Here is a 26,673-nt window from a genome sequence, read left to right as displayed (position 1 = left end):
TATACCACTCATCCGATTGCGATGAAACTTTGGTAAGTTGTATGCATGCTCGTGAAGGTTTCTGAATTAGTTTGGACTTGCTAGGTGGTGCTGGGGTTGAGATATTTAGAAAAATTGTATTTATGGAGCGATTTGGCTCATACTCAGAATATATATTAGTTACATGAAAAGAAATATTTTTGCAAAAACTGTAAACAGTAGATGGCCCCGATGTCAAGATATTTACAAATCAAATATACAAACAGACTTTCTTGTTCTATATATATATAAAAGGAAATGTTCGTATGTGTGTTCGCTATAGACTAAAAAAAATTACTGGACCAATTTACATGCAGGAAAAAGAGAAAAAAGGGAAAAGTAGAAAAACGGAAAACAGAAAATAGGAAAAAGGTAGATTTGAAAAAGCATAAGGGAAAAGGGAAATTAGGAAATGGTGAAAAATAGAAAAAATGAACAGTTAAATCTTGTTAAGTTCCGTACTGTTCAGTTTTTTAATGCTTTATCAAACTGTGTTCATTTAATCAATGAATATACTGAAATCTAGCAATAGCTAAGCATTGTTGGTCTGCTAATTTTATATAAACAAAACTACGCGTGATAGTGGATTTTAAAATGAATTCTAAAGCCAGACGCATACTATGATTTGAAGATAAATATTAAACCATTAAACTACAAGTAGTTTATCATTAATTACTCTCTTCTTTTTCTGTTTATCCTCCGGAACCACTGAAAGCTATTACTTTAGAGGATGAATGAAAATGATATGTATGAATATAAATGAAGTTTAGTCAAGTACAGTCTCAGTTCGACCATTCCTGAGATGTGTTAATTAAAACCCAACCACCAAAGAACACCAGTAACCACGATCTAGAATTCATATCCGTATAAAAGTAACTATCATTTATTACTCTAATGCATGATAAATACCTATTTTAGCTATGGAGCTTCACCTCAGCCTCAGTCTATATCTGGACTGAGATTTCTCTTTTGTTAGTTTTTATTTCAACTCAATGTGACTACTCAACTACTTGACTGCTATTCTACTTATTGTTGTCTACTCAATGTTTTAAAGTATAGTTCTTTTGTGATTTTTCTGTCACTCAGATGAAAAAAGAAATTGGCTTAACCTCTTAGGAGTTGGTAAAAATAATTGTTTTTTTCTATTTTCTGGAGATCTCTTTTGAAATATCTAAGTTAAATTTCTTCTTCCTCCCTATACATAATCTTGTACATAATCTTGGGTACATAATCTTGGTTGAAAAATTGTATTTACGAGTGTATTATGTTAATACATGAGTGTTGGCATCTATTTTGGTTACATCTATGGAGTGATTTTATTTGCAAACTTAAAATTTTTAAGGTACCGTGAATTTGTGTATTAGGGAGACTGACTCAATTAGATTTTTATAAGAATTCAGATGATTGGTTAGAAGACATTAATGGCTGCTATAACTCAAAGGAGTTTGAATTTCATATTATTCATCCATATGATTTAATGTTCTCACATTTAAGTGAAAATAACCTGGAAATGTAGTTAACTGAAAAACTCCCAGCAAAGCATGATCATCCATGAAAATTGTAGTTTTATAAATTTTTGCCAAACTAATTACTGCTTCTAATTATACACTGAAACTTATTTATTGTATTTTCTTAATGAAATATTTTCAAAGTGGTATAATTTTCATCCAACATTACAGCTATTGCTATGATTGGAGATGGTAAAATTTTATAAAAAATAAATTTTGTTCATAATTCCCAAATTATTTTATTTGAGGAATTTTAAATTTATTAAACTTTAAATACTTATTATAACTTTAGGCCAAAATACTTTAATATAGGATGATTTTTTTTGTGAAGTTTTTCAGCTTTTTATTAATTATCTGAAATTTTTTATTACATCATAAAATCATATGTAGATCTGACAGATGATTCCCTAGTTTTTGTTGAAATTGGTAAAACATTTGTTTGAATCTTGCTTCACGGTATATTGAACAGCTAATTCATCATATTTTAAGGTGACAGATAAATTAATAAAGAGACATTATTTGTATGTTAAATATTTGGTTATTTGATTTTGATTTTTTATGTTTATCATGAATTCAATTTATGTTGACAATTATATAATATTTATAATTATTTACATTACATTAACACGATTCAGTTATTTTATGTTTACATAGTTTCTTTTAATGTTCGCTCATTGAATACTTTAGAAAAATTAACTTAGGAAAATATGTTCTTTAGTAATTGTCTTTTTTGAATAAGAAGTAGCTATTGGATTCACAAGACCATTAGCATAATAAAGAATAAGTACCTTGATATCATGACTGAACGTACTGCCTGCCAAAAAATAGATGATTTTTTAATAACAAAATATAACAGTAAAAATTTAACACATGTATACAAGTAAATCTAGAGTGATAACTTCTGTAATAATAAACATAATGATAATCTTGAACTGCCTAAATACTTAGAATAAGTAAACTTGAATAATGTAATCATTAATTGAAAAAGTATATAGAATAATAATTATTTCAGATTGGTGAATGATCACCAATTGAAATAGGGAAGAATAATTAGACCTTGTTAAAAACATGACCATCAGTTAACATAGTGCGTAACTTATGTAACATAAGTAACACACATACTTTAATTTAGCATACTTATTAATTGAATAAGAAGTAAAATAAGTAACTCTTGAATAAGAATAATTTTATTGTGTAAATACCCTTGAATATGAACATAACCTTGTAGCGTAAATGGCCTTGAATGTAAACAAAACCTTGTTATAAATTGTATTGACAGATTTCCAGTTTCATGTCCTTCTTATTAATGGTAAATAAATTATCCAACTCTTTTCTTCTTACTTATGTAAAGCATATAAATTTGTTATTCTAGTTCATGAGTTCACTGTTATTTATGATATTTTTTTCTTTCTAATTGTATTATTAGTCTACATCAATCATTAAAGGATGGAACTTAAATATTAAGCTAAATATAAATACATTAATTATATAATACTCTTTAAATATTAATATTTACATGAACACCATTTTAAACTTAACAATATGAAATAATTTACTTTAGATATAATATTTAAATAAGTGACAATGTATCTAAATGTGTTATAAATTAAGTACAAATAAAACATACACTGATTAGACTAACAAGGACTTTATTTAAAGATATTAATGACCTAGCGGCATAAGTTCTGAATAATGAAAGGTGCACTTAGGCACAGTTATTCAAATCACATTGCTTGAACAGTTAGTAATCCTGGAATATACAATGTGTACGTGGATTTATTATATAATTAAATAGTTTGTAAAGGATATCAGAACTCGAATATACATAGTATGGATGTACTTTTTGTGAAGGCAAATTGCTTTCTTTGATTTTCTAAATAAGAAAATCACTGAAAAACTGGATTCCGTGATAAGTAAACCTGATGGTGGTTGGATGCTGAAGTAAGTTATTACTTGAAATGTAGGGCATCTGCAATGGATCAGGCAAAGCCAGATAAGGATTTACCATGTTATAAGACACCATGAATAAAGTATAAAAGAATTGTAAATGTCATTTATTCAATTTGCTAAAAACTGGTAATAAATATAATTAATATACTGGCTTGAAAATTATTCCACTCTGCATTTTTACTTCTGTAATACGTATTAAGTTGTCTGAGCCTGTAAATGGTTTTACTATTAATCTGTATTTCCATCCTAAAGGAGGAGTACTGTTGTTTGATATTAAAACAAGATCTCCTTCACACATGTTTCTCTTAGAAGTTTACCATTTACTACATTTTTGTAATTGATTAAAGTAATCAATCGGCTTCAATTTGTGTGGGTATGGTGTATAATTTCTCAAAGTTACAAAAAGTTGTCCTATGATACGGAAAAACTGATATTTGACGCTTTTTATGCTTTCCCATAATCCACCAAAGTATGGGGATGAAGGAAGAATGAATAACCAATCTATTCCTTGTGAAGTGGAAAAGATTTGAATACTGCATCTGAAATCCTTTGAGTTGAGTATTGGAAATAGTTCATATAGAATATTGTTTACCGCTTTAAAATTTGTTGCATTATTGGAAAAAATTTGTTTTTGTATAACCCTTTGTGAAATAAATCATCTCAGTGCAGTGATGAAAGCCTCTGAAGTTAAATTAGAAATTAATTCTAAATATATAGCCTTAGTTGAAAGACATATAAATAAGTGTATATAAGTCTTTGAAAGTCCTCTCTGCCCACCATGCCAAATTATTAATGGGCTACCATAATTGACGGCACACGAGAGGAAGGTTTAGATGGAGTCACTTGAACTACTGGTAATTGACTAGTTGTAAGTTTAACCTTTTAGCACTAAAATGAAAGCATATTATACATTTTTGAATAATTACATATATTAAGTTTCCCATTGATGATTCAATTCACGTAAGGAACTGTAAACTAGTTGAATATCTCCATATAGAAGATGTAAATGTTCACTTTCAACTATTAATCTCTTTAACGGTGGATTAGGATGCAAGATAGATTGATGTTTACTATTATGCAATAACTTGGAATTTTGAAGGCAACCAATATACGAAGCATGCCATATGAGTCTATAAATGGATTGAGAAAGAACAGTATACTTCGTTTAGTAAGTGGTCATTGGACTTGTATGTCAATAATTTCTAACCTAAAATACCTCAACTATGAAAAGTTAATGTTAATTTTTTAGTAGTTAATTTACCAATGATTGTTTCAAAGAAATTTTATTTAGAATTATAAAAAAATTTAAAGCAATCTAAATGTCTGATTTAATTTAGGAAAAGATGAAAAGTTTTCAACAATATCCTTGGGTAATGTAGTAGTAAATGAGAGTTGAATTTCATTATGTTTTCAGTATTAAATTCTGATGAAGGAATAAATTCATTAAATAGGGTTCATTCCAAACACTATGTTAACTTGGAAAATGAGCTCAAAAAGCAGTAATTATCATGACAGCATCAACAACAACAATTTCATGAAATGAGCTTCTTAAAAATTAATTCCCGTTTTCCCTCCCAAGTCATTGTTGTTATCAATAATGTATCATACCACAATTCACTTCTAGAGAAGCTTCCAAATACAAATGATAGGAAAAGTGACATATTAATTGATTAGAAAAGAATAATATTCAGTTTAATAAAGCAATGTTAAAACCAAGAGTATATGTGACATAATTAAATCAATAGAAATTCAAAAATAAAGTACCCTTTTGATGGACTATTAAACAAACAGAAATCAGGTTCTGCAGCTTTCACCTTACCATCCTGATTTATATCCAATTATATTATATGTTGGCTCTAAAAAGATATGTTGGTAGTAATAATACATTTTCAATGTCAGATAATAAAAAAATTAGCTGAGAAAAAATGAATGAACTAAATAAGGATGATTGGAAACCACATTGCAAATATGTAGAAAAGCTGAAACTGAGTATAAGAAGATGGAACCACTAATTGGCAAAATGATGGATAAATTTATCATACATCTAGACAGTGGTAGTGAAATTAACTCTTCCAATGAAGACAGAGAAGATGTAACTTCTACAGAAATGGACATATAATACAAATTTCAAGTAAGTGTCAATAATAATAGTACAATTATCAGTGAAAAAATAACATACAAATAAAAAGAGTTTGAAAAATGTAAGTAATAAAAAATTCTAAATATTGTACAAAAAAGAATTGTACATAATAACTGTACATCAAAATTACTGTAATTATGGTTACAATATACAATATGCATTCAAGCACTAGTTAAGATTTTTTGTTTAAAAATACATCTAAATTAAATTCTTGTTTTTGCAATTTTTATTTTAAATACTAATAATTAAATCCTAATTATTAATACTAATTACATAATATGATTTTTAATTAATAAAATATAAAAATAGTAATAAATTAAATGTGCATAAATAAAAATATGATTATTATTGTTGTACTATTAGATGGATGTAAATGTTTTCAGGTTCAGTAGTAATGCAGTCTTGATCTTCTCCAACACAAGCTTTTATTTTCAATGTATACACTATACATAGTTCAGAAGATGTCGTCATTGATAACATGCTATTAAAGCAAGAGTTACATTTTAATTATCTTGGATTAATATATAATTTTACAAGAATACAATGTTTTAAATAAATTAAAAATTTTTAGAACAACTGTGAAACTGTTCATAAAACTTTAAGAAGTAAAACAACAAAGGAGACATTAATAATTATGCCTATTTAATTGCACACAGTTCTAAAACCTAGGTCACCATAAGGTGGAAAAGTCTCTTAACAAGATTGGTTAAAATGATGTTTTGCAAGCATCAGCTACACACATTAGGTTGAATGATGACAAATTAGAAGTGAGTAGAATATTCCTTTTCATTTCTTAGAAAACATTATAAAGTTCAAACATTGGTGCAAATACTTAGAAAGAATGTCAGAAAAGTGCCTTCAAGCTACAATAGTATAGCTACATCAGATTGAAGAAGAAATAGAGAAAGATATTTAAAAAGTTGAATGGCAGAACAGGATGGATTAATATATCCATGAACTAATACATAAGAAAAAGCTTCTAAAATATGAAAATAAATAAATAAAGTTATAAGGGTAAAAATAGCTCTCAGCTTTATCATTGAGAGAGGGATAAAATTTTAAGCTCTACCAAACTTCTAAGAAAGTTTAACAACATTATTGCCAATTTTTTAATATAATTTTAAGTTCCATCTGATGGGTTTAATGATAGATAGGATGATACCAAGTAGGTAGAAAATTTATGTTAATTTGGAAATAGTGAACTGTATAAGGATAAATTCTAGGGCTGGAACAATCTCTTGGACTTGTATAATAATTGATTAATAAAATAAACAATATTTAATAACAATAAAGCTCACTAAACTACAAGACACATTAAAAGAAAAATAATGATAAACTGTTTGTTTGTTGTTACCCTCGTTAGATACACTCACTGATGGAGCGGAGCCAATGTCACTTTTGTCAAGTACTAAGCGCGACTGAGCTTTAATCATTGATTACAACCAAACAAGATTCCCAGATCTTCCACCACTTCTAAATGTCCAACTCCATCAACTGACATGATCATTAGGCAGTATTAGATATTAATATAAGTATGTATATACCATTTCAAAGGAAAATTCATATACCATTAAATTTCATAAAAACTGAAATCGGTTAATTGACTTTGACTCCCACCAGTAGGATTTTATCCTTATTTCCTTTCTTTGTCCTTATTTCACATATTTCTATTTCAATTTAGTATTCCTGGAGGTATTGTAGGCTTGGAACTGTGTGATTGTTGGTGATGCAATTTATCTCATAGGGGATGTAAGAAAGTTATTATTTTTATGATTGTTTCTACAGCTTTGTTGAATTCTGTTAGGAAATTTTAACATGTTTTAATTATGTCCATATAAAAGAAAAAAGCTGACAACACAGTTGTAGGAGTCTCATGTCACGCTGTAACTGTGGGTTGTTTCTGATGAAGCATGGCTTACACATATAACTTAATTAAAAATATTTATCATTTTATCTAAATGTAATATTTTTTTGTTTATTTAATTTCATGATTCTAACTAAAGCATGTGCACATACCACATTTAATTCCCGTGGGTGTGGTGATACTTAACAGTCAGCACTAACTAAAATAATATAATTTCACAATTTATATACAACAAACTTAGCGCATCAGGTACTGTGTCAACTGAGCAGTCGAATTTGAGACCAGTCAGATCAAGTCACTTTTTTACTTTAAATATTATTCACTTATTTAATTCTACCGCTCACCTGTGACATCACAACATAGCAGTAGTTTAGAGCATTTTTTGGGGTGGGAATGCAATTTTGCAAAAGGTTTTTTGCAAACATTGTTATTTTTTAATTATTAAAAATGTGCCTAAGAAAATATTACCTTAATTAGGTAATATCTCAAGATAATGAGGGTGATCTTACTCTACAGCCTCACCCCCTTGACCTTTTAAGTTGAAAATTTAGTGGAATCAATGCCCCATATATAGAATTAATCTGATCAAGTTTGGTCAAAATCAGTCCATTAGTTCTGGAGATATAAGGTGATTTATAGGCCAACAGCAAACACACACACACACACACACACACACACATTAACATCCAGAAAATTTCTATCCAGTTTTTTGGGTTTTTGTATTCCTTACGTGTCAAAACATCAAGATTCTGTGACAACCATATATCCCCAAATTGGATCAATTAAAATACTTTCCTTTCTAGTGCTGTAGCCCTACTATAGCACTATAGTAGGTATCTAGACAGGAAAGTAAAAAGCATTTCTGTTTTTTATTAAAATCAATCAAAATCTCAATATAATTGCCAATTTAATGATTCAGTTCTGGAATTACACTATAAGTCTGTAACATTTACAGACAAACCAAGCCTAGTTAAGTAGTAAATGGTTGATGTAGGATTGATCAAATACATTACAGAATTTTTTGTTTTAAAGTTTATCTCATTCAGAAATTTAGCACATATATCTGAATTATATGGTTTCTAATTTTGGTATAATCTAAAATCTGTAATATAATTTATATTAAATAATATAATTTTTTTTACAATTAAGTATATATTATTTATATTGCTTGTAATAAATAAAAATAATAACAGTAACTTACACTTAATATCAAGATTGAATGGTTTGCTTTCAGAGTCACCTTCCGAATTAGAAGCAATGCATGAATAATGACCTGCATCATTTCTTGTAACAGTTTGTAAAACAAGTGTTTGATTCATTACAATACGCCCTTTATTGGCATTATTATCTACTTCCTCACCCTACAACATAAAGATGATTAAAAAAGTTGGTAAAACATGGAACACAACTATTATTATAAAGAACAATAAAATATTAAAGGAAATAATCAAATCAGTAAATCAGTTCATTTTCTATAACTATAGTTCACTAGATCAAGCTTCACTTTGATAATAATTATCTTACTTCTTAGTTCTATTGCGCATTAACTATACCCATTTATAATGAAAAATTGTAATATTTCACCAATTAAAGAATTAAAGATAATTAAATTAATTAAAGAATTATGAGAATAAACAGTGAAAAAAAGAGCAAAACAAATGAGAGATGAAGTATTTAAAACAAACTTTAAACGTGTTAAGTACAAAGATTAAAAAGGAAAACTGATAATAAATAAGTATAAAAAGCTGGCAAAATATTACATGACTTTCCTGGCTTTTTTACAAATCAAATTAACAGTCAAATTATACAACACCTTACACTTTTTTCATTGCAAAATCTTTTGGCTTCAATAAAGTCTTTAATCATTAAGTTACATATTTTTAATTTCATAATAAAATTTAAAAATAAATTTAAAAAAATTTCTTGATTTTTTTTTTAAATTATGGAGTCTCCATATCAATGAGACACTTTTTCCTGATTATAATGATTATGAAAATAAGATTTAAGCATCAAAATTTTTAAATTTCAAATATTTTTTTGATTTTGTAGGCTCCCTTACTCTTTGGGGACAATTAGTAAAAACATTCTATAAATAAGTGATGCTAAACAAAAAAAGATAAAAAAAAATAATTATTTAAAAATATTGAAAAAATAAGAGTATAACTTATAATAGTAATGAAAAAATATTGCTTCTTACTCTTTGTCAAGAATATATTATAGGGGTCAAAACAACTTAAATTTTAATTACCCTTAAAGTGAGAAAGAAAAAAAGATTTTTAATAATAAAAAAAAAAAAATAAATACTTAATAAATAGGTTAAACTTAACATATTAGCTTCATAAAATTTTCTATAAATCTAACACCCCCCTCCAAAAAAGCTAAAACAAAAATGTAAAAATTTTCAAAAAACTTTTCTGTGTTTAAGGTCTGGACTTTATAATTTTGGAAAATTTTAGACATTTTTTTATAGCCTTATATGTGATGAATAAAATACATTAAAAACATAAGAAATCCTATTAAATACAAAAATCAAAGCTGAGCATGGATGAAAAGGAAAGTATTTTTTGAATGGTTTAATGAGCAGTTCATGTCATCAGTAAAAAATTTCCTTAAACAAAGACATTTACCAGAAAAAGTATTGTAACTTTTAGATAACTGAACAGGGCACCTGGATGAGGAAGACTTAATAAAGATGGGTTAATTCATGCAACTATTGTTCAGCCGATGGATCAGAATGTAATCCAGATGATTAAAACAAATTACAAATAGAGTCTATTGTGTAGTGTACTGAGTAAATCAGAAAATATGCCTATTTTAAAATGTTTAAAAGAAATAAATCTTAAAGAAAACGAATGTGTTTGATCTCGCACAAGCATGGGAAAAAATTCCTACCAAAACAATAGTGTGCTCTTGGAAAAAACTGTGACCAACTCATCCTCAATCACATTTTTACTAAAAACACAAAAAAACAGTGGTAAATGAAAAAATACCAACATCTGAAAGTAATGATTTCAATCCAGATGCTGAAATAAATGATATTAGGAAGTGGCTATCCCAGTTGTCAAGACGAGCTGAGAAGAGCTAACACAAGACAACATAAATGAATGGTTGACTGGAATTGAAGATGAAATTTATCAACTGATGACTGACTGGGAGATAATGAAGACGTACTGGATAAAGATAAATATAATAATGGCAAAAACGTGACACCTTCGCCATCAATTAGTACCGTAGGTCATAAAAAGTGATTTGAGTACGTTTAACGTGTTTATCAAGTGGGCTGAAGAAAATAAAAAGCAGTTGGTGATATTTTAACATTAAAACAAGTGAGAAAATAATTTTAAATTATCCATTAAAATAAAAAAAAAACAAAAGACTATTTATTGACCAGTATTTTTCTGTTAAGTAAGTAGTTGTATGTATTATTGTTATTTTCTTAATCAAATTACATCAGTTATTCAAATTAATAAATGCATATGAAAATATGTAATGTTTTCTGTAGGTTATTTTATTGAAATTAGGGTAATTCCAGTAATCAGACAAATTTTGGTAATCTGACACCAGGGCTGCCAGATATGTGTCAGATTATTGGGAGCTTATTGTATTCTCAACAGTAGCAAGGTTAATTTTAGTTTTTGCAGAACAAGAAATTTTTGTTTCGGAATAAGTTTCACACTGAATAAGTTTCATTGTTCTGTTATCAAAAGAAGGCAAGGCAATCGTATATCATACTAAACAATTATAGAATTAAGTGCAAATTAAACCACATAAATACTGTGCAGAAATTAAAACAAAAGATCAGTTACAATATGTTAAATGAGAAGTTACATTTCATGATACTGAATTTTGATTTCATAGAAATTCTGTAGTGTACTAAATAAAACAATAACAAATATAATAATTCATATTTTATGTTAAAAAAATTATGTAAAAGTATACATTACCTATATATATAAAAAATATATGTATTCATATTTATAATATATATATTACCAATTATTTTAATATTCTTAATTTTTAATATGCACTTTAATAATCTTGAAAAAGTACTTTCATGCTAAGATTAAGTAAGATATGTTTTATATCAATATTCTGTGCTAGGTGGTTTATAATGATAAAATTAAAAATATAATTTAACAGCACAGAGGAATAATATGAATCTTAAAAAGATTAATTTCACTGAAATAAATATATATATACTATGAGTTTATTTTCTGCATTTTTATAATTATTCTTTATTTTTATTTCTTCATATTTGATTTTTCACTTTAACATTTTCAAGTACTACTATTTGTGTAACCAGAATATAAGTACAAATAAAATTTATAATTAAAAGTGATTCATCAGACTGGTTCCTAGTTGGTATTTCATAAAACTAAGATTTCAGATTAAATTTTTAACGCACCATTTAAGTTTATTTGTTTATTAATTTTTTCCTAAGTAGCTTTACAATTATAAAATAAGGAATATGAAAAAATAAAGATCATTATAAAAATTAAAACGTTCACATATAAAAAATTATTTAAAAAAAGTAAAATCTAAGATGCAAATTACAAGAGATTCAAAATAAAAATTTGTTCAGAGTAATTTATTTTTTCAATAAAAAAATTCTTTTAACATTGTTTTCTTGAAAAACTTTATTCAAAGTCTTTAATAACATTCCTAGTTTATTGAATACAAGTTGAGATCTAAATTTAATAAACAGAGATTTCTTAAATAAAAAGAGACAGATAATGTTAGAATTCCTTGTTATCTGTACTCACACTAAATCTTGTTTTTGAATTCATCAAACGTTAATTTAATATATATAAATAACTTCATGAAATATAATGATGCTAAGATTAAATACAATCTGAAAAAATATTTATATAAGAAACTTGGCATTAGCAAATAATTCTAATAATTTTCTTCAGAGATATAAAAGGTATTCTTTCCAGTAACTGAATTTTCATCCAAAACTTATCCTATATTTAAAAAAAGGATACAAATTCATAATAAATCAGTGTTTATCACTATTATTAAAACTATGGCAGGCATGTACACTTGTCATACTTTTAATTTCAATGAGTTAAACAAAAAAGTCCAACACTATTTTTGTTTCCTAATCATAAGCAAATAACTTGTACACATTCAAATCGACACTTGCAAAATGTTGAGACTACATTTGGAAACATATGTTTTCTTTTAAATCAATCATGTGAAAATGTAAATTCATGCAAGTTAAAAAAATTAATTTTTATGTATAAAAGATATTTACACTATTTTACACAAATTAAATAAATTATGTTCATTTAATTGTTCACATTTTTAGTTTTTGTTGTTAGAAACTATTTCAATTAATTTATACAGTTCCTAAAAATAAAATATTCCTCATATTGATATATGTCCTGCATTGTAAATTTTCAGTTACATATTATAAATATACCAATCTTTGTCTTCTTTTACTGTGTATAACTCTAAACTTCCTTTCACACACAAATTAACTAAATTTAGGTATTTCAGATAAATTGATTATACAAGTTTATTTGATTTGATTTGATTATATATTTGAATATTTGATAGCATTTATTTTGTTTTTATGTGATGCCAATACCTAATTTTTAATTTATCTTGAAATTTTTTTGTTGTGTACTCTCATTAAACTCATTAACTCATTAATTAACTCATTTAATTTTCAACATTCTCCAGTAACAACACATTTTGTAAGTTTGTGCTTTGTTTTTCTTACTCACACTTGGTCGTTACAAATACAAATTCCACAGAAGTATTTTTAAGAGCTATTTATTATTTCCAAATTTGTATTTGATACCAGATATTTGTATCTAGTATAAAAGTTCCTCCGGTTTGCTTCAGTTAGCATTTCATTTTTATACTTTGTCTAATCTTTATAACAATTTAGCTGAAGCATTTGAAAAATTTTTTCAATTTAATATTTAAAATAAACAAAATAAATAAATAATTACAAATACATAATACATTTAAATAAATTTAAAAAATCAAATACTAAAAAAAAGAAATATGAAACACACCAGAGCAAGTATAAAAATAAGTAGCCATTTATTTAAAATGCATTTAATAGATTTTCTTTTACCGAAATAATATTACACTGTTGATGAATTTTTAGAAAAAACACAAAAAAAACATGATTTATGTGTATCCTGTTCAAAGTGTACATAAATATATGCTGAAAATAACTTTCAATAGTGGCTTCTGAATTGTGAATTATTCCATATTTAATTTACGTTAAGACTATTTCATGTGTTTGTATTTAAATAAACATGGACTTGTGCATTTTTTGCATCTTGTAATTTGTTTTTGTTTTTATAATTTATCTTATGTTGATGTGATCTATAAAACCCATGCTAGGATTTACAGTATGGGTTATCTATTAATTTTCAATAAGTAATTACAGATTTTTGATGGTGAACTATTACATATTTTTAAAAAATTCAGGAATATCACCTTTTTATATGCTGCATATTTTAATACTTTAAAAATATAAAGAAAATATATGAATAATTTACTGACATTATGGAGCCATGTGACCTTTCTAACCCAAGGGAATGCTTGTATAGTGCAGTCAAAATAAACGTCCATTCCTTCTCTTATGGAACTTGCATTTAGGCTGCTCCCAAGCTCAATACTTACTATTGGCGCATCTGAAAAGTAGTTTATAATGAATGTTATTACACCAAAATATCTGTAGTGCATAAAATAATTTAATAAAACTTCATTTATATTACGTAATTTTCATGCTATAATTTATCTCTGAACATAAATTAGTAATTTTGTTTTATATAAATATATCATATATTCAAATATATATGATATATTTATATATCATATATATTTGGAAATGAATGAAAAATAATTTTTTTTTTTAGAAAGTTCATACATGTTGAAGAGAATAAACATAAATTTACAAATAAAATATAAATTCTGTGACTTATGAGTATATAATTGCTGAAAGTGAAATATTACTAATCTTACATGTAGAACAAAAAAATCAACTTTAAGAAACTACAATTAATTTATGACATACTCTCAAATATGTACAGAAATATGCTTCCAGAATCTTTTCAGAAGTATTATACAGTACTGCTGTTCAATTCAATTGTTACAGATTGATCTCAGCAATGCAGTTTTGGAAAGAAAATATTTTCTGAAGGAATATTTCCAAATAATTAGGGAGGGAAAAGTGTAAAATTAATTCTGTAATTATGTAATTAAAATTTTGCACAGACTCTTATAATTTCAAGCAACAATGGTTTAGTTTATGTAACCAAGAATATTTTTTTTGTTTTATCACATTATTTTATATTACTCTTTAATAATAAATTAGAGTCCTACATAAAAGACTTCCTTTGTACATGATCTCAAGAAATGAAGATGGTAATTGAATAAAAACAATTTTTGGCCCATAGAACACACATTTTTGGGATAAAAAATACCAAGCATGATTTGAAACAAACAAGTATATACACGTATGAATTCTGAAAATGTTTTTTATGAGTATAATACGTTTTCATAGTTGGAAACAACTGACTTTCTAACTGTATATTATTATGCCTCCTAATCTTATTAGAGTTTTTGTTCAGCTGTGTCATAGTTAGCGATGTTGTTGATTGCATTTGTTCTAAAGTAGATAGGAATAGTAATTGTAGTAGTAGCAGTAGTAGGTATGTAGATTTGCACATTATTAGGTAGTAAAATTGATCAGTATTATGTTTTTAAATTTATTTTGATGTTTTTTTTTTTTAAATGAAATGCTTTTATTATAAATTTAATAATGTTTTAGTGTGTTGAGTTAAGAATCCAGAGGGAAACCAAAATGCATGTTATCATGTACTCAGAATTTTTTAAAACATTCCCTCTAACAAGTTAACAACTACTATGAAGATAATATATTTTAATGTCATGTTTTCCATACTCATGGGTAACATATCACAAAAGATATAGAAAAAAGAAAAATGTATACGTAGTAATAGAAAATACAATTACGATCAAACACCAAACAAATTGATACTGAACTGCCAACATTTTTGAGAAAGATTACTGCAGTGCTTTCAAAACATAAGATAAAATTAAAAATCCATTTAGCAAATTAGCAAAACCTGACAAACACATTAGCCCAGTATTGCAAAAATTTAAGTGCAGTATGCACTAAATAGTACACAGAGTAGACAATGCTCATTTTTCCTGAGATATAATAATAACATACAAATGCCTATTCATACAAACACTATACAACAACAATAGAATCACATTTGCAGATTATAATAGAATAAAATCAGATTCATAGAATCAAATCATTGATAAAAAAAAAATAAACTATATATATATAAAAACTTTATGTGGCACATATAAAGTTTTTGTGGCACACATATAATTTTGAAAATTGTGACATATTAAATTTGACAAAAGCAAAATATTAAATTAAGAAATATAAAACAGATAATATATTTTTCAGTCATATACTACTGGATTTGCTAATATGTCAATATGTGTGTGATTAACAACAGACAGCAAAAATCATTTGGAATCCAAGTTCCTTCCAGTTAAAACGTAAGACATTTCTAATACTTCACAAATTGATTGAGTGATTCCTCTATTTCATTATTTAAATGTGACTGTTTAAATACATAGGACTGCCTTTGATTCCCACTTCTTTTAGCTTTTACTCCCATCTTTAATTTAGCAGTGAATATAGTTTTTTAATTTTGATTTGCAAGTCCATTGTGTTAAATAGTTTTCCCAGTCTGAAGGTATCATTCATGTTTACCAAATATTGTACTTTATTTCTGCAATTTTACCCGGAGGATCTCTACATATATGATATTTTATGTGCTATTTATTTTTAATACATGTTTTATAAGTTTTGTGAATTTTGCTTTGAAATGTACAATTAAGGTCATGGTTTGTGTGCTATTATTTATTGTTCAACTGTGTAGCCAATTTGTACTTCATATTTATACTTCTTTTTTATAATTATTATAATAATTTGTAATTTACAGCATATCAACATATAATTAACTTTTTTGTGTATATATGTTCCTTTTTTTTGTTTGATAAGCATTATTACATCCATATTAGTATTTATCTTTTGGTAAATATGTATTCTTGACTGCAGCAAACAATTATGATAAGTTTTAATTTCAGAAAAAAGTTTAACTTTTTGTGGCTTTGGTACATACTTTGAATTATCATTAATATATTTATATATGTATTTCAATTATCAAAGAATTCATAGATCATTAAATACGAGAAATGCTGAAATAAGATTCTGCGTTGTAAGACGAGACAGGGAAGAAAGTACTAAACATTAATTTAATGCTGGATCAAATTATGTCTTTTAGTGATTTTTTTTTCAAGAAAGGGGTAAACAACCAGTTGATAATATTGAAAGTGGAGATGATGATTATCTAAATCAGGGAAGTCTGGAGAAGAATCCACCCCTAACAACAATGAAGTCCTTAAATAAAGTAATAGTAACCAAGTTTATAAAAACAGGTAAAAATTGAAAACATAAATAAAGAGATTAAAAAAATATTGGAAGCAAAGTAGGTAAATGTATTTATTTAACCTTTGCATGGCTCACCAAAAGGAATCTCTGGGTGTATCCTCTCATATTGCAGATATTACCATGAGACGGTTAGTTTCTAATAAACACAAAAAACTTATCATTGAAAATCATCACAAGCCAGAAAAATTTATAATTTTATACAAAATATTAAAAAAAAAAAATTATGAAAAAGCAACATTTAATAATATACATAACTACCTACAATGAATAATAATTGACCATGAATCTTCTAATGCACCAGAAGGTAAATGTGGATTATTAACTCTGCAAGAAAGTGTTTGTCCTGAATCATCAATATGAGGAATGAATGTTAGAAGACTTGTTGTAACATTACCATCAGTGCTAATCTGAAACAAAAGATCTTTTATTACAATTTGATGAAAATAAACTACTTTCTAAATAACACAATCACATTGGGATGTATAACATTTTTGTAGATCATTAATTTTTACACTATTTTGTGTAGGCTGTTGCTTGCTTTGCTTGTTCTAGTAAATACAACTGCATTTAGTTATTCTCTCACCTTGCATCTGATTTGAAATAGAACAATCCAATATTACCCATGATTTTATTTCCATAGCCGGTTATAATGTAATGATTTTGAATTAGATACCAGATGAAAGAATTATTATGTTTATTCGCAATATGTGTAAAGCAAGCAAAAGCTAATTAAAACATATATAAGATTTACAATTTATACAATGGTTAAAGGAATTTACATAAAATAGAAAAATAACAGTTATACAACATTATTTATATATAAAAATCATAACTTCTATGAAAAAGTTTTATTGAAAAAAAAATAAAAGTTCAAATAGATAATGTAATACAGTAACCAGTAATTTGACTGAGTAGTAATTTGGCTAACTTCTAATAAGAAATATCAAGTATATACTTTATTACTCAGCATTTGTGTGAGTAGAAAAATTATATCATGAAATAATATAATTCAAAATAAGTTAATAAACTTATATATTTCATTTTACGAATATATTTTTATAGCAATTATTTTATTTTATGTTTTTTTTTTGTCTTCAGTTATTTGACTGGTTTGATGCATCTCTCAAGATTTCCTATCTAGTGCTAGTCATTTAATTTCGGTATACCCCCTTTTTTTTTTCTTTTTATTTTTCCTGTTTAGCCTCCGGTAACTACCGTTTAGATAATACTTCAGAGGATGAATAAGGATGATATGTATGAGTGTGAATGAAGTGTAGTCTTGTACATTCTCAGTTCGACCATACCTGAGATGTGTGGTTAATTGAAACCCAACCACCAAAGAACACCGGTATCCACGATCTAGTATTCAAGTCCGTGTAAAAATAGCTGGCTTTAATAGGACTTGAACGCTGGAACTCTCGACTTCCAAATCAGCGGATTTGGGAAGACGCGTTCACCACTAGACCAACCTGGTGGGTTTCGGTATACCCCCTACATCCTACATCCCTAACAATTTATTTTACATATTCCAAACATTGCCTGCCTGCACAATTTTTTCCTTCTACCTATCCTCCAATAATAAAGCGACTTTTCCAGGATGACTTAATATGTGGCCTATAAGTCTGTCTTGTCTTTTAACTATTCAAATGCTTCTTTCTTCATCAATTTGCCATAACACCTCTTTATTAGTCACTATCCACCCACTTTATCCACTTTAATATGTATTACTACTAATAAATTAAAATATTAAATATAATTTATTAAAATTACAGTGATTAGCAATTTTGCTATTACAAGTGAAAAAATACATTTCACTGTTAAAAATGTAGTTAATTATATCAAATATTCAAATTCAAATGATGTTATAATTTTAAATCAACTTAACAAATTTAAACATATTTTATTCAAAATTTTTTTGTTAACAAACATGAAAAAGTGGTAAAGCTTTTGTGAACTGTAACAGAAAAAAATTCTATACAGCTGAAATTTGTAATAAAGTTAGTATAAATGAATATTATAACTGTAAAATTATAGGGTGATCTAAAACCAACAGGAAACAAACAGTTAGCAGAGTTTAGATAATTAAATTACTGGCATATCTGAACAACTAATATTTAAAGTAGTTGTATATTATTACTGCTAAACCAAACATAATCAGTTTAGTTGGTATATTGTATGAAAGTTTTATGTTTTGCTTACACAGCACAAATTCTAAAGTACTGTAATAATAAGAAGACAAGAACAATGGACATTATAGTAACTAGTACTAATTATTCATTTCAGTCACATACAGGATAAAAGCATTCCTTTCATCAGTAAAGTTTAAAAATTTTCTGTGTAAACAATACATAACTAATAAATTACATTATATCAACCTTTTTAATAAATAAATTTTAGTCATGATAATTTGATATTTTCAGCTTTCATCCATTTTATTTATTTTATTTCAATTTTCAAACATATATATGGCCTTAGGAGAAAGGGATTTCCCAGATTTTTATTTTACATAAGTTTATTGTTTAGAAGGAAGCAAGTACTACTATATATATATATATATATATATATAGACTATAGACTAGATTCATACTATATATATATATATATATATATATATATATATATATATATATATATATATATATATATATATATGTGTGTGTTGGAACAAAAAAAAGAAATAATGTAATGCAGTATTTAGTACATAACGAGTGATGTAATTGTTTATTTTTGCTTTTAATCTTTTCAAAAGTAAAATATTATTATGTCTTTTAATCATAATTTATTCTTTCTCTGGTCCTCTAACTAAGGCCTGTGCCCAATTGCAGCTACCATAACATTTTTATTTATATGAAAAGAAATAAGTTTGCAGAATATGCAAAAATGTCAAGCCTTGGATTTGAACCCAGAATCTTCCAAGTGAATGATAGAAAGTTAAAGATAAACGCTTTTGGTCATAAAAATTCTTAAGGTTCTTTCTTATCAGAATTACATATAATTTTTTCCAACCTCTTCTTTCATAATACATATCTTGTTTATCTCATCAATAGGAGTCCTATTATAGTTTTTAACGCAAGATTGATTACAATATGCATATGTTTTTCACTGGATAAATTTTCTGTAATGTTACATTCTAAACAGTTATCAAATAATGAAAGTGAATTGTTTCAGTAAATGAAAATATAATGCTAAACTTGATAGATTAAAGAAAAACACAGTTATATCCATAGATAAAATGAATTATATTCTTACAGATTCTCTAATATTGGATTGTATTTTCTTTCCAGACTTCCACCATGTTATTACAGGAGAAGGACGTGAACCAAATGTTTGACAAGGTAGTTCATATTCTTGCCCAGCACTAAAAGGAACGTTTTCTCCAAGAATTTTTACTTCAAGTGGTTCCACTGTAACAAAAAAAATTCAATATTTATGAATTACTTCATTTAATATACTTTATTTAATGTTAGTTCTATGCATCTTCAATAAAGTTTAGTTTTGAGAAAAAAATTTAATAAAATGTTGGGAGAGTTAAAAATGTTAATTTTTAATAGACAATTACAAATTTTTTTTTACTTTATATAATTATTCAGATTTTTAACAATCAAATACAAGCCCTAGTAAAATTATTAATCACACAGTACTCGACCATTCTTCTGAAAGATGATACAGCCTTCTGATTAACATTAAAATAAAAACTGGAGTAACAATACACACTATATGTGTTATTAACTAGGAAAAAAGTCAAACACTAATGATAATTTGCTTAATTACATAATCATGGGCTGAAAGGTTTTAATATATCTAATTTTGTAATTTACTAATAAACTTCAGTTTTAATACTTTTAATTTTCTTCTGTAAAACTATCGGCACGTAAGTTTGCACAAAAACTACTAACTAGCATTCAGCAAACATTTGGCATGGTACTAGGCCAACTGAAAACATTGTCACTTTAATATAGATGATATTTATAACCAAAAATACATACGATGCTGTTTAATTAGAACTAGTTAGTATCCCATTAACATTATTATTTTAAAGTACTCTAAATAATTACTTTTTCTACTGAATTTATAGCTGGAGCTTGCAAATTCCGAAGTTGCTGTCATCGGTAGATTCTAAAGAGATTCTAAATGTCTGATTCTAAATTCACAATTCTTATAAAATTGTCGATGTGCACATCATATAAATGTTCATCTCCAATATATGTTTTTTCAATGTTGGCAACTTTCTCACAGACATTGCTCACTCAACTTCAGACTCTTCATAAGATTCCTCTTCAGCTACCTTTGAATGTCCAAAATGTTAAAACTTGTATTTCGTTTAGCTACTTGCCCTTTCACTTGACTCCAAATCATTTCAATGGCATTTAAGTCAGAGTGATAAGGTGGCGCCATAATTGTATGACCATAATTTTCGAAAATGTCATCTATTAGAAATTTCTTTTGGTTTTATTTTGTGTAATTTTATTATATCATATAAGTCAGTCTTCATCATAGCAGGAGAATAGTTAATTCTTTGTTTGGCTAACCATTTTATCACATTGCTTTTTAAAGAGTTAGAATTCGGTTGCTTTTGTATCAGAATGATACAATGCGTTATCTGGTACAATGACTGACCGAGGTGGGAAGTTGGGAATACACTTTTCCAGTAAGCATTTTGTGTACTTTTCCAAATCCATCAATTTGTGATAATCTCTTTCTTATTTGACTCATAAATAAGTAAAACATTGTTAATGAATCTTTATTACAGCTGGCATGAACAATTATTAATAGCAATTAATAATTAATTATTAATAATTAATAAACACCAGCATCCAAGGGCATAGCCCTTGGATGCTGGTGTTTTCAGTCTCTCATGAAGGTTTGTTGTCACCCATGATTTTGGTGTCGCATGACTACTGTGAATGTAGGTTTTGTCAGTGAATACAATCAGTCTTCCTTCTTCACAAAACAGGAAATTTGTCATAGAAATTTCATTCTTTGCATTTTAATGCCATGCCATTCTAATAGTATTTTCCAGTTGTCTTTTGTGTTTTCAATCTAAATCCCATATTATGTAATATTTTCCTTAAAGATCTTTCACTTTGTTTGAAGTTAAATTCACTTTTGCGGGCTTTCTGCATAATTCTGTTCACAGCAGGAACACATTTTTTGGTTACATAAAATTTGTTTATTAAATGCATCATCTGTGTCAAACAAATCCAAGCTGCACACAGTACTGGGCCAATTTACACTTTTCTCAGCACAAAACGAACACAAATGGCTTCTCAGTTTCATTTGATTTCCCTTCTGCTATAATTCTTTAGACCATTGGTTTTGATAATTTTGTCGATTGAACAACAGTACTCAGCAATTCAGTTTTTCTCACTATTCCAGTTCCGGCATTGCTTTGTAAAAAGAAATTGTAAACAATGAATATAATTTCCCTTGCCTGACTATGAATTACTGTACCTTTTACTCCTAACTTGGGCATTTAAAAAACAAATAACTGTATTGAAATATTAAACATTTAAATGACTGAATTTATGACAATGCCTTAAATGAAAATAACACAACAAATAGTAAAAATAAATCACTAACAGCTATTCACTTCATTAAGTAAAATATACACTGCTATAAATGTTTCTACAATAACCACTTCTAGTTACAAATGATGTGTGACATTTCATTCTTCACAGTGCAATGATTAGAGTAAATTAAAAATAAGTAAATGAAATTCTTAGAACTGCATGTTGCGTTTACAACAATTCATAAATAGCACATTAGTCATATTTGGTTCATGAATGATTCTAATAATATTAGTTGCTATACAACAAGAAGTAGGCCTAAATCACAACATCAATATATAATTTAGAATAAAACTCAACCACTACATATGCTACAGCAACTTTATGAAACCTGTTTTTTATATATTACCATACCACAAAAGATACATAGCCTAGGTTATAGGCTTTCAGTCCCTGTGCCAACATATGTGCTAATAAATCTAATAGTAAACATTAAAAGTCTTGTTAATCTGGCTTTCTTATTTTCCCATGTTTACCACGTATAGTGCTTCACTCTAAGAAAATGATTTTAAGACACCTTTTGTAGTTTCTAACTCTGTTTTTGATACTAATAGATTAATGTATGAAAACCAAGTCTACCTTTTCATCTTTTCATCTTTTTATATTAATTATTTTGTTCACCCTTTGTTAATATGCCATCTCCTAAATTCTGTTTCCAGTACTAATAGGATGATTCAAATATGAATAAAAATGTTATTCCTTCACATTTCAGTGATATTATTCATTTTGATCACAAGATATATTCATTCCTGTTTAAAATCTCAAATTTTACTTATACAAGCTAAGAAAAAGCTTCATCAGTCACTCATTATTATATGTGTGATCAGGAAGTACCAAAAGTTTTACGCAATATTATAAAATCTCCTTATTACAGGAAATTGAAGGAAATTGAAACAGGAAATTGAGGAAATTGAAACTTAGTTGGTGATGAAAAATGTCCATTATTCCTTATAATACATTCTTCCTAGATATATTGAAAGTTAATGAGAGTTTTCAGATCAATTAGGAAGTAAATATTGGACACTATTTAAAGAAATTAGGAATTAATGTTTGGACTGCTGGGAAAATACTATTCCTGAAATTACTTTACAAAAAATTGTATGAAAGATAGTTGTTTCACTTTATATCAGAACACAAGAGAAAGTTTTTGGTGACCGTGAATTCATCTGTTATTGTTTTGGAAGAAAAGGGGACAGATTAAAAAAAATTGTCACTAAAACTTGGTCCTCCATTATAGTCTTGAAATGCATACTGAGATAGCATGCCATAGAAACATAATGTCTTGTCTCCTACAAAGAAAAAGAAGAACCAATGTCTTCAAGAGGCATGTTCAAGGCTAATTTGTTCTGTGGTTACTAGAGTATTGTTATTTCATTTTTTTATACCCAATGATATATCAGAGCGAGTTATTGCATGCTAGACTGAAGCTAAGCAATCCACTTCAGTAAGCCACGATTCAGTTTCCTTCCTTCAATTAATAATTTGGTCTCTTCTTTTTATAAGAATAATTTTGATTTGAAAATGGCAACTCTCTAGTAACTGAAATGGAATGTTCTGCCTCATTTACTGTAAGCCATGACTTGGCTCCATTTGATTATATTTATTGCGATCACTGAAGGAACATTTAGGGACAATAATCCAATATAAATTAAGAGGCTTTTGTAACTGCAGAAGAGGATTGTGAAAGGACTGAAAGACCTTGAATTAAGAATTTTCAGTAATGGTGGAAAAGCTGCATCAAAGTTAGTAAGGTAACACTCAAAAGCAATAGATTTTGATTATATAGAATATTGTAAATAAGATTTATAGAAATAAATTGTAGTTTAAGTCTGAATTTCCATTATGCATTACTTTAATTATACAAGTTAACATGTTCACGTATCTTAATTTTAAACTCTTTACTATTCAAACATAGTAAAAAATTCCCAGTCTATATCCTCTTCAACTCAATTCCATAACTGTATGGAGAAAGGTAAAACTAGCATGAGGTGCAAGTCACTTCCAAAAATGGTTTGCTATGCTCCAGAACAAGCATAAAAATAGTAGCAACTGTACTAGGAAAAGTGAGGAATAAAGTGATTTCTATTGCCTTATCGATGAAATGAATATTGAATACACTGTAATACACTACACTGTTTTGTGCATCACCATAACAATAAGCAAGCTTATAGAATCACACAGTTCAGGTCATTCATCCATACAATTAATATATACCCACTCTGCTCACCATGGAAAAAATCCTCTGGCAGTGTCATATTACCTTAGATGGTTTACATACAAGGCCATTAGGAACTAGAATAGATAATGAAAAGCAACAATTTTAATCCTCCTATTCTAAAGTTAAAATACATTTCATAAAATGGTGTGTTATACACCACTATGTTTACTTAATAGAGTATACATTTCATTAATTCTGCTTTATTCTTGTATAATTTTAAATCTATTATCGGGAAAAAATGTCCCCAATTGCTCTGGTATGAATGTTAATAAAAATGTTACTATCAACTGATCATTAAATATTTTTTCTGTGTGTTGTGTTACTCATCATATTTTTATTTCAATTCCTTTGTTAATATTTTAAACATAACATGAACTTATTGATTACATCTTTTTCTCTCTCTAATGGAGATAAGCTTATTATACCGATTTCATTCAAAAACATATTTAAAATAATCCTTCTTTTTCTTTACTTTAAACCAATTTACAATGCAATTTTAAACCCTAATAATAATAGCAATTGTGATACACAAAAGATTAAACTTTGATTTATAGTACAAACAAAAAATTGAACTCTTAAAGAAATATATATACAGTATATCTTGAACTAATCTTTAATAATCTTTGAAAATTCTAACAAAAATATATTTATTCCTTTAAAAAATATTCCTTTATAAAAGGAAAAATATTAAATATTATACTTTATTGTAATATAATTTATCATACAATCTATTAGTTTTTTCAAGTGAAATCAAGTACAGTTCTAAAGTAATTCTGTGGTATCCTTTAACGTAATATTGAGCAAGAGAAAAGTGATTTTGTCATCACTAGACGTAACCCGTAATATAGTGTTATGATATAAGGAGATTTCATATAATAATGCTATACTCCTTCTCTTATAGACCCTTCCTTTATTAGTTCACTTTAAAATGACATGCTAACCCCTCTTTATACATTCTTTTATCAACATTTTTATGGGATAGAATTTTTATCTTGAAAAAAAAGAGATTTTCTTTTGTTTATCTCCTTTATATCTACAAAGTATAATGTATATTAAAGAAAATTGTTACCATGTATACAATTTTAATTCAAAAAAAAAAGTAAAAGCATTAAGTATTCAAATCTATGAATTGAAATTACAAATGATCCTATGTAGATTAAAAGTTATAGCCAGCCTCACACGGATGTGGTTCTCTGTACAGCTCATACATCTTCTTGAGCTTTATAAAATATTCCAGGAAAAATTTGTTTACATATAAAAAAGTAAAAATAATTTTAATCCTTAGATAATAAAAATGATGAATGAAAAAAGGTAAAATGAATTAGCTGAATAAAGAAAAAAAAACTGTCAAAAGCAATATGAAAAAACAAAGACAAAAATAAAAGATTTTCAGCAGAAAATAAACTTTTTCAAAAATTTAAGCACCAATAAAAAATTCTAAAAATCTATTTCATTTTTATATGAAAAAACAATTTCGCCTTTGTTAGGGATTGCACCTGAAACTAACTAAATTACAAGCATTCTAATATTACACAAATTATTTGTATAGAGTGTTTCCTTTTGCAGCAATGAAACATGCAGAATAGAAAATGCAGAAAGAAGACAAAAGAACAACTTGAATATATTGTGATGAAAAAATATGGAAAAATATACATGTTGATCATTTAGGAAGTCTTAAGGTGTGCAAGCACATTGTCGTGGTGAAGGAACCATGAGTTTACTTGCCATAACTCTGGTCTCTTTTTGCAGATTTTTTCATGTAACCATTATAAAACGCCTTGATAGTACACACAGTTCACGGTTTCACCTTGAGGCAAGAATTCAAAATGCAAGATTCCATTAAAATCGAAAAAACAGAAAGCATCACTTTGACATTGGATCAAGA

At 27.0% G+C, this 26,673-nt stretch overlaps 1 protein-coding gene across 1 annotated transcript in view; it reads right to left on the bottom strand.

Annotated features, from left to right (window-relative positions):
- The window catches only part of LOC142325556 (neural cell adhesion molecule 2-like), a 769,074-nt gene that overhangs the window by 17,212 nt on the left and 725,189 nt on the right, over positions 1-26,673 (bottom strand). Inside the window, exons 5-8 of the mRNA XM_075367446.1 lie at positions 20,253-20,407; positions 17,266-17,410; positions 14,009-14,139; positions 8,682-8,841 (exon numbers count right to left, since the gene is read on the bottom strand). Coding sequence (XP_075223561.1) covers positions 8,682-8,841; positions 14,009-14,139; positions 17,266-17,410; positions 20,253-20,407 — 591 coding nt within the window. The remainder of the gene's footprint in view (positions 1-8,681; positions 8,842-14,008; positions 14,140-17,265; positions 17,411-20,252; positions 20,408-26,673) is intronic.

Source organism: Lycorma delicatula, chromosome 5 (assembly GCF_047948215.1).
Source record: "Lycorma delicatula isolate Av1 chromosome 5, ASM4794821v1, whole genome shotgun sequence".
Lineage (NCBI taxonomy): Eukaryota > Metazoa > Arthropoda > Insecta > Hemiptera > Fulgoridae > Lycorma > Lycorma delicatula.
This window is presented reverse-complemented; position numbering and strand designations above follow the sequence as displayed.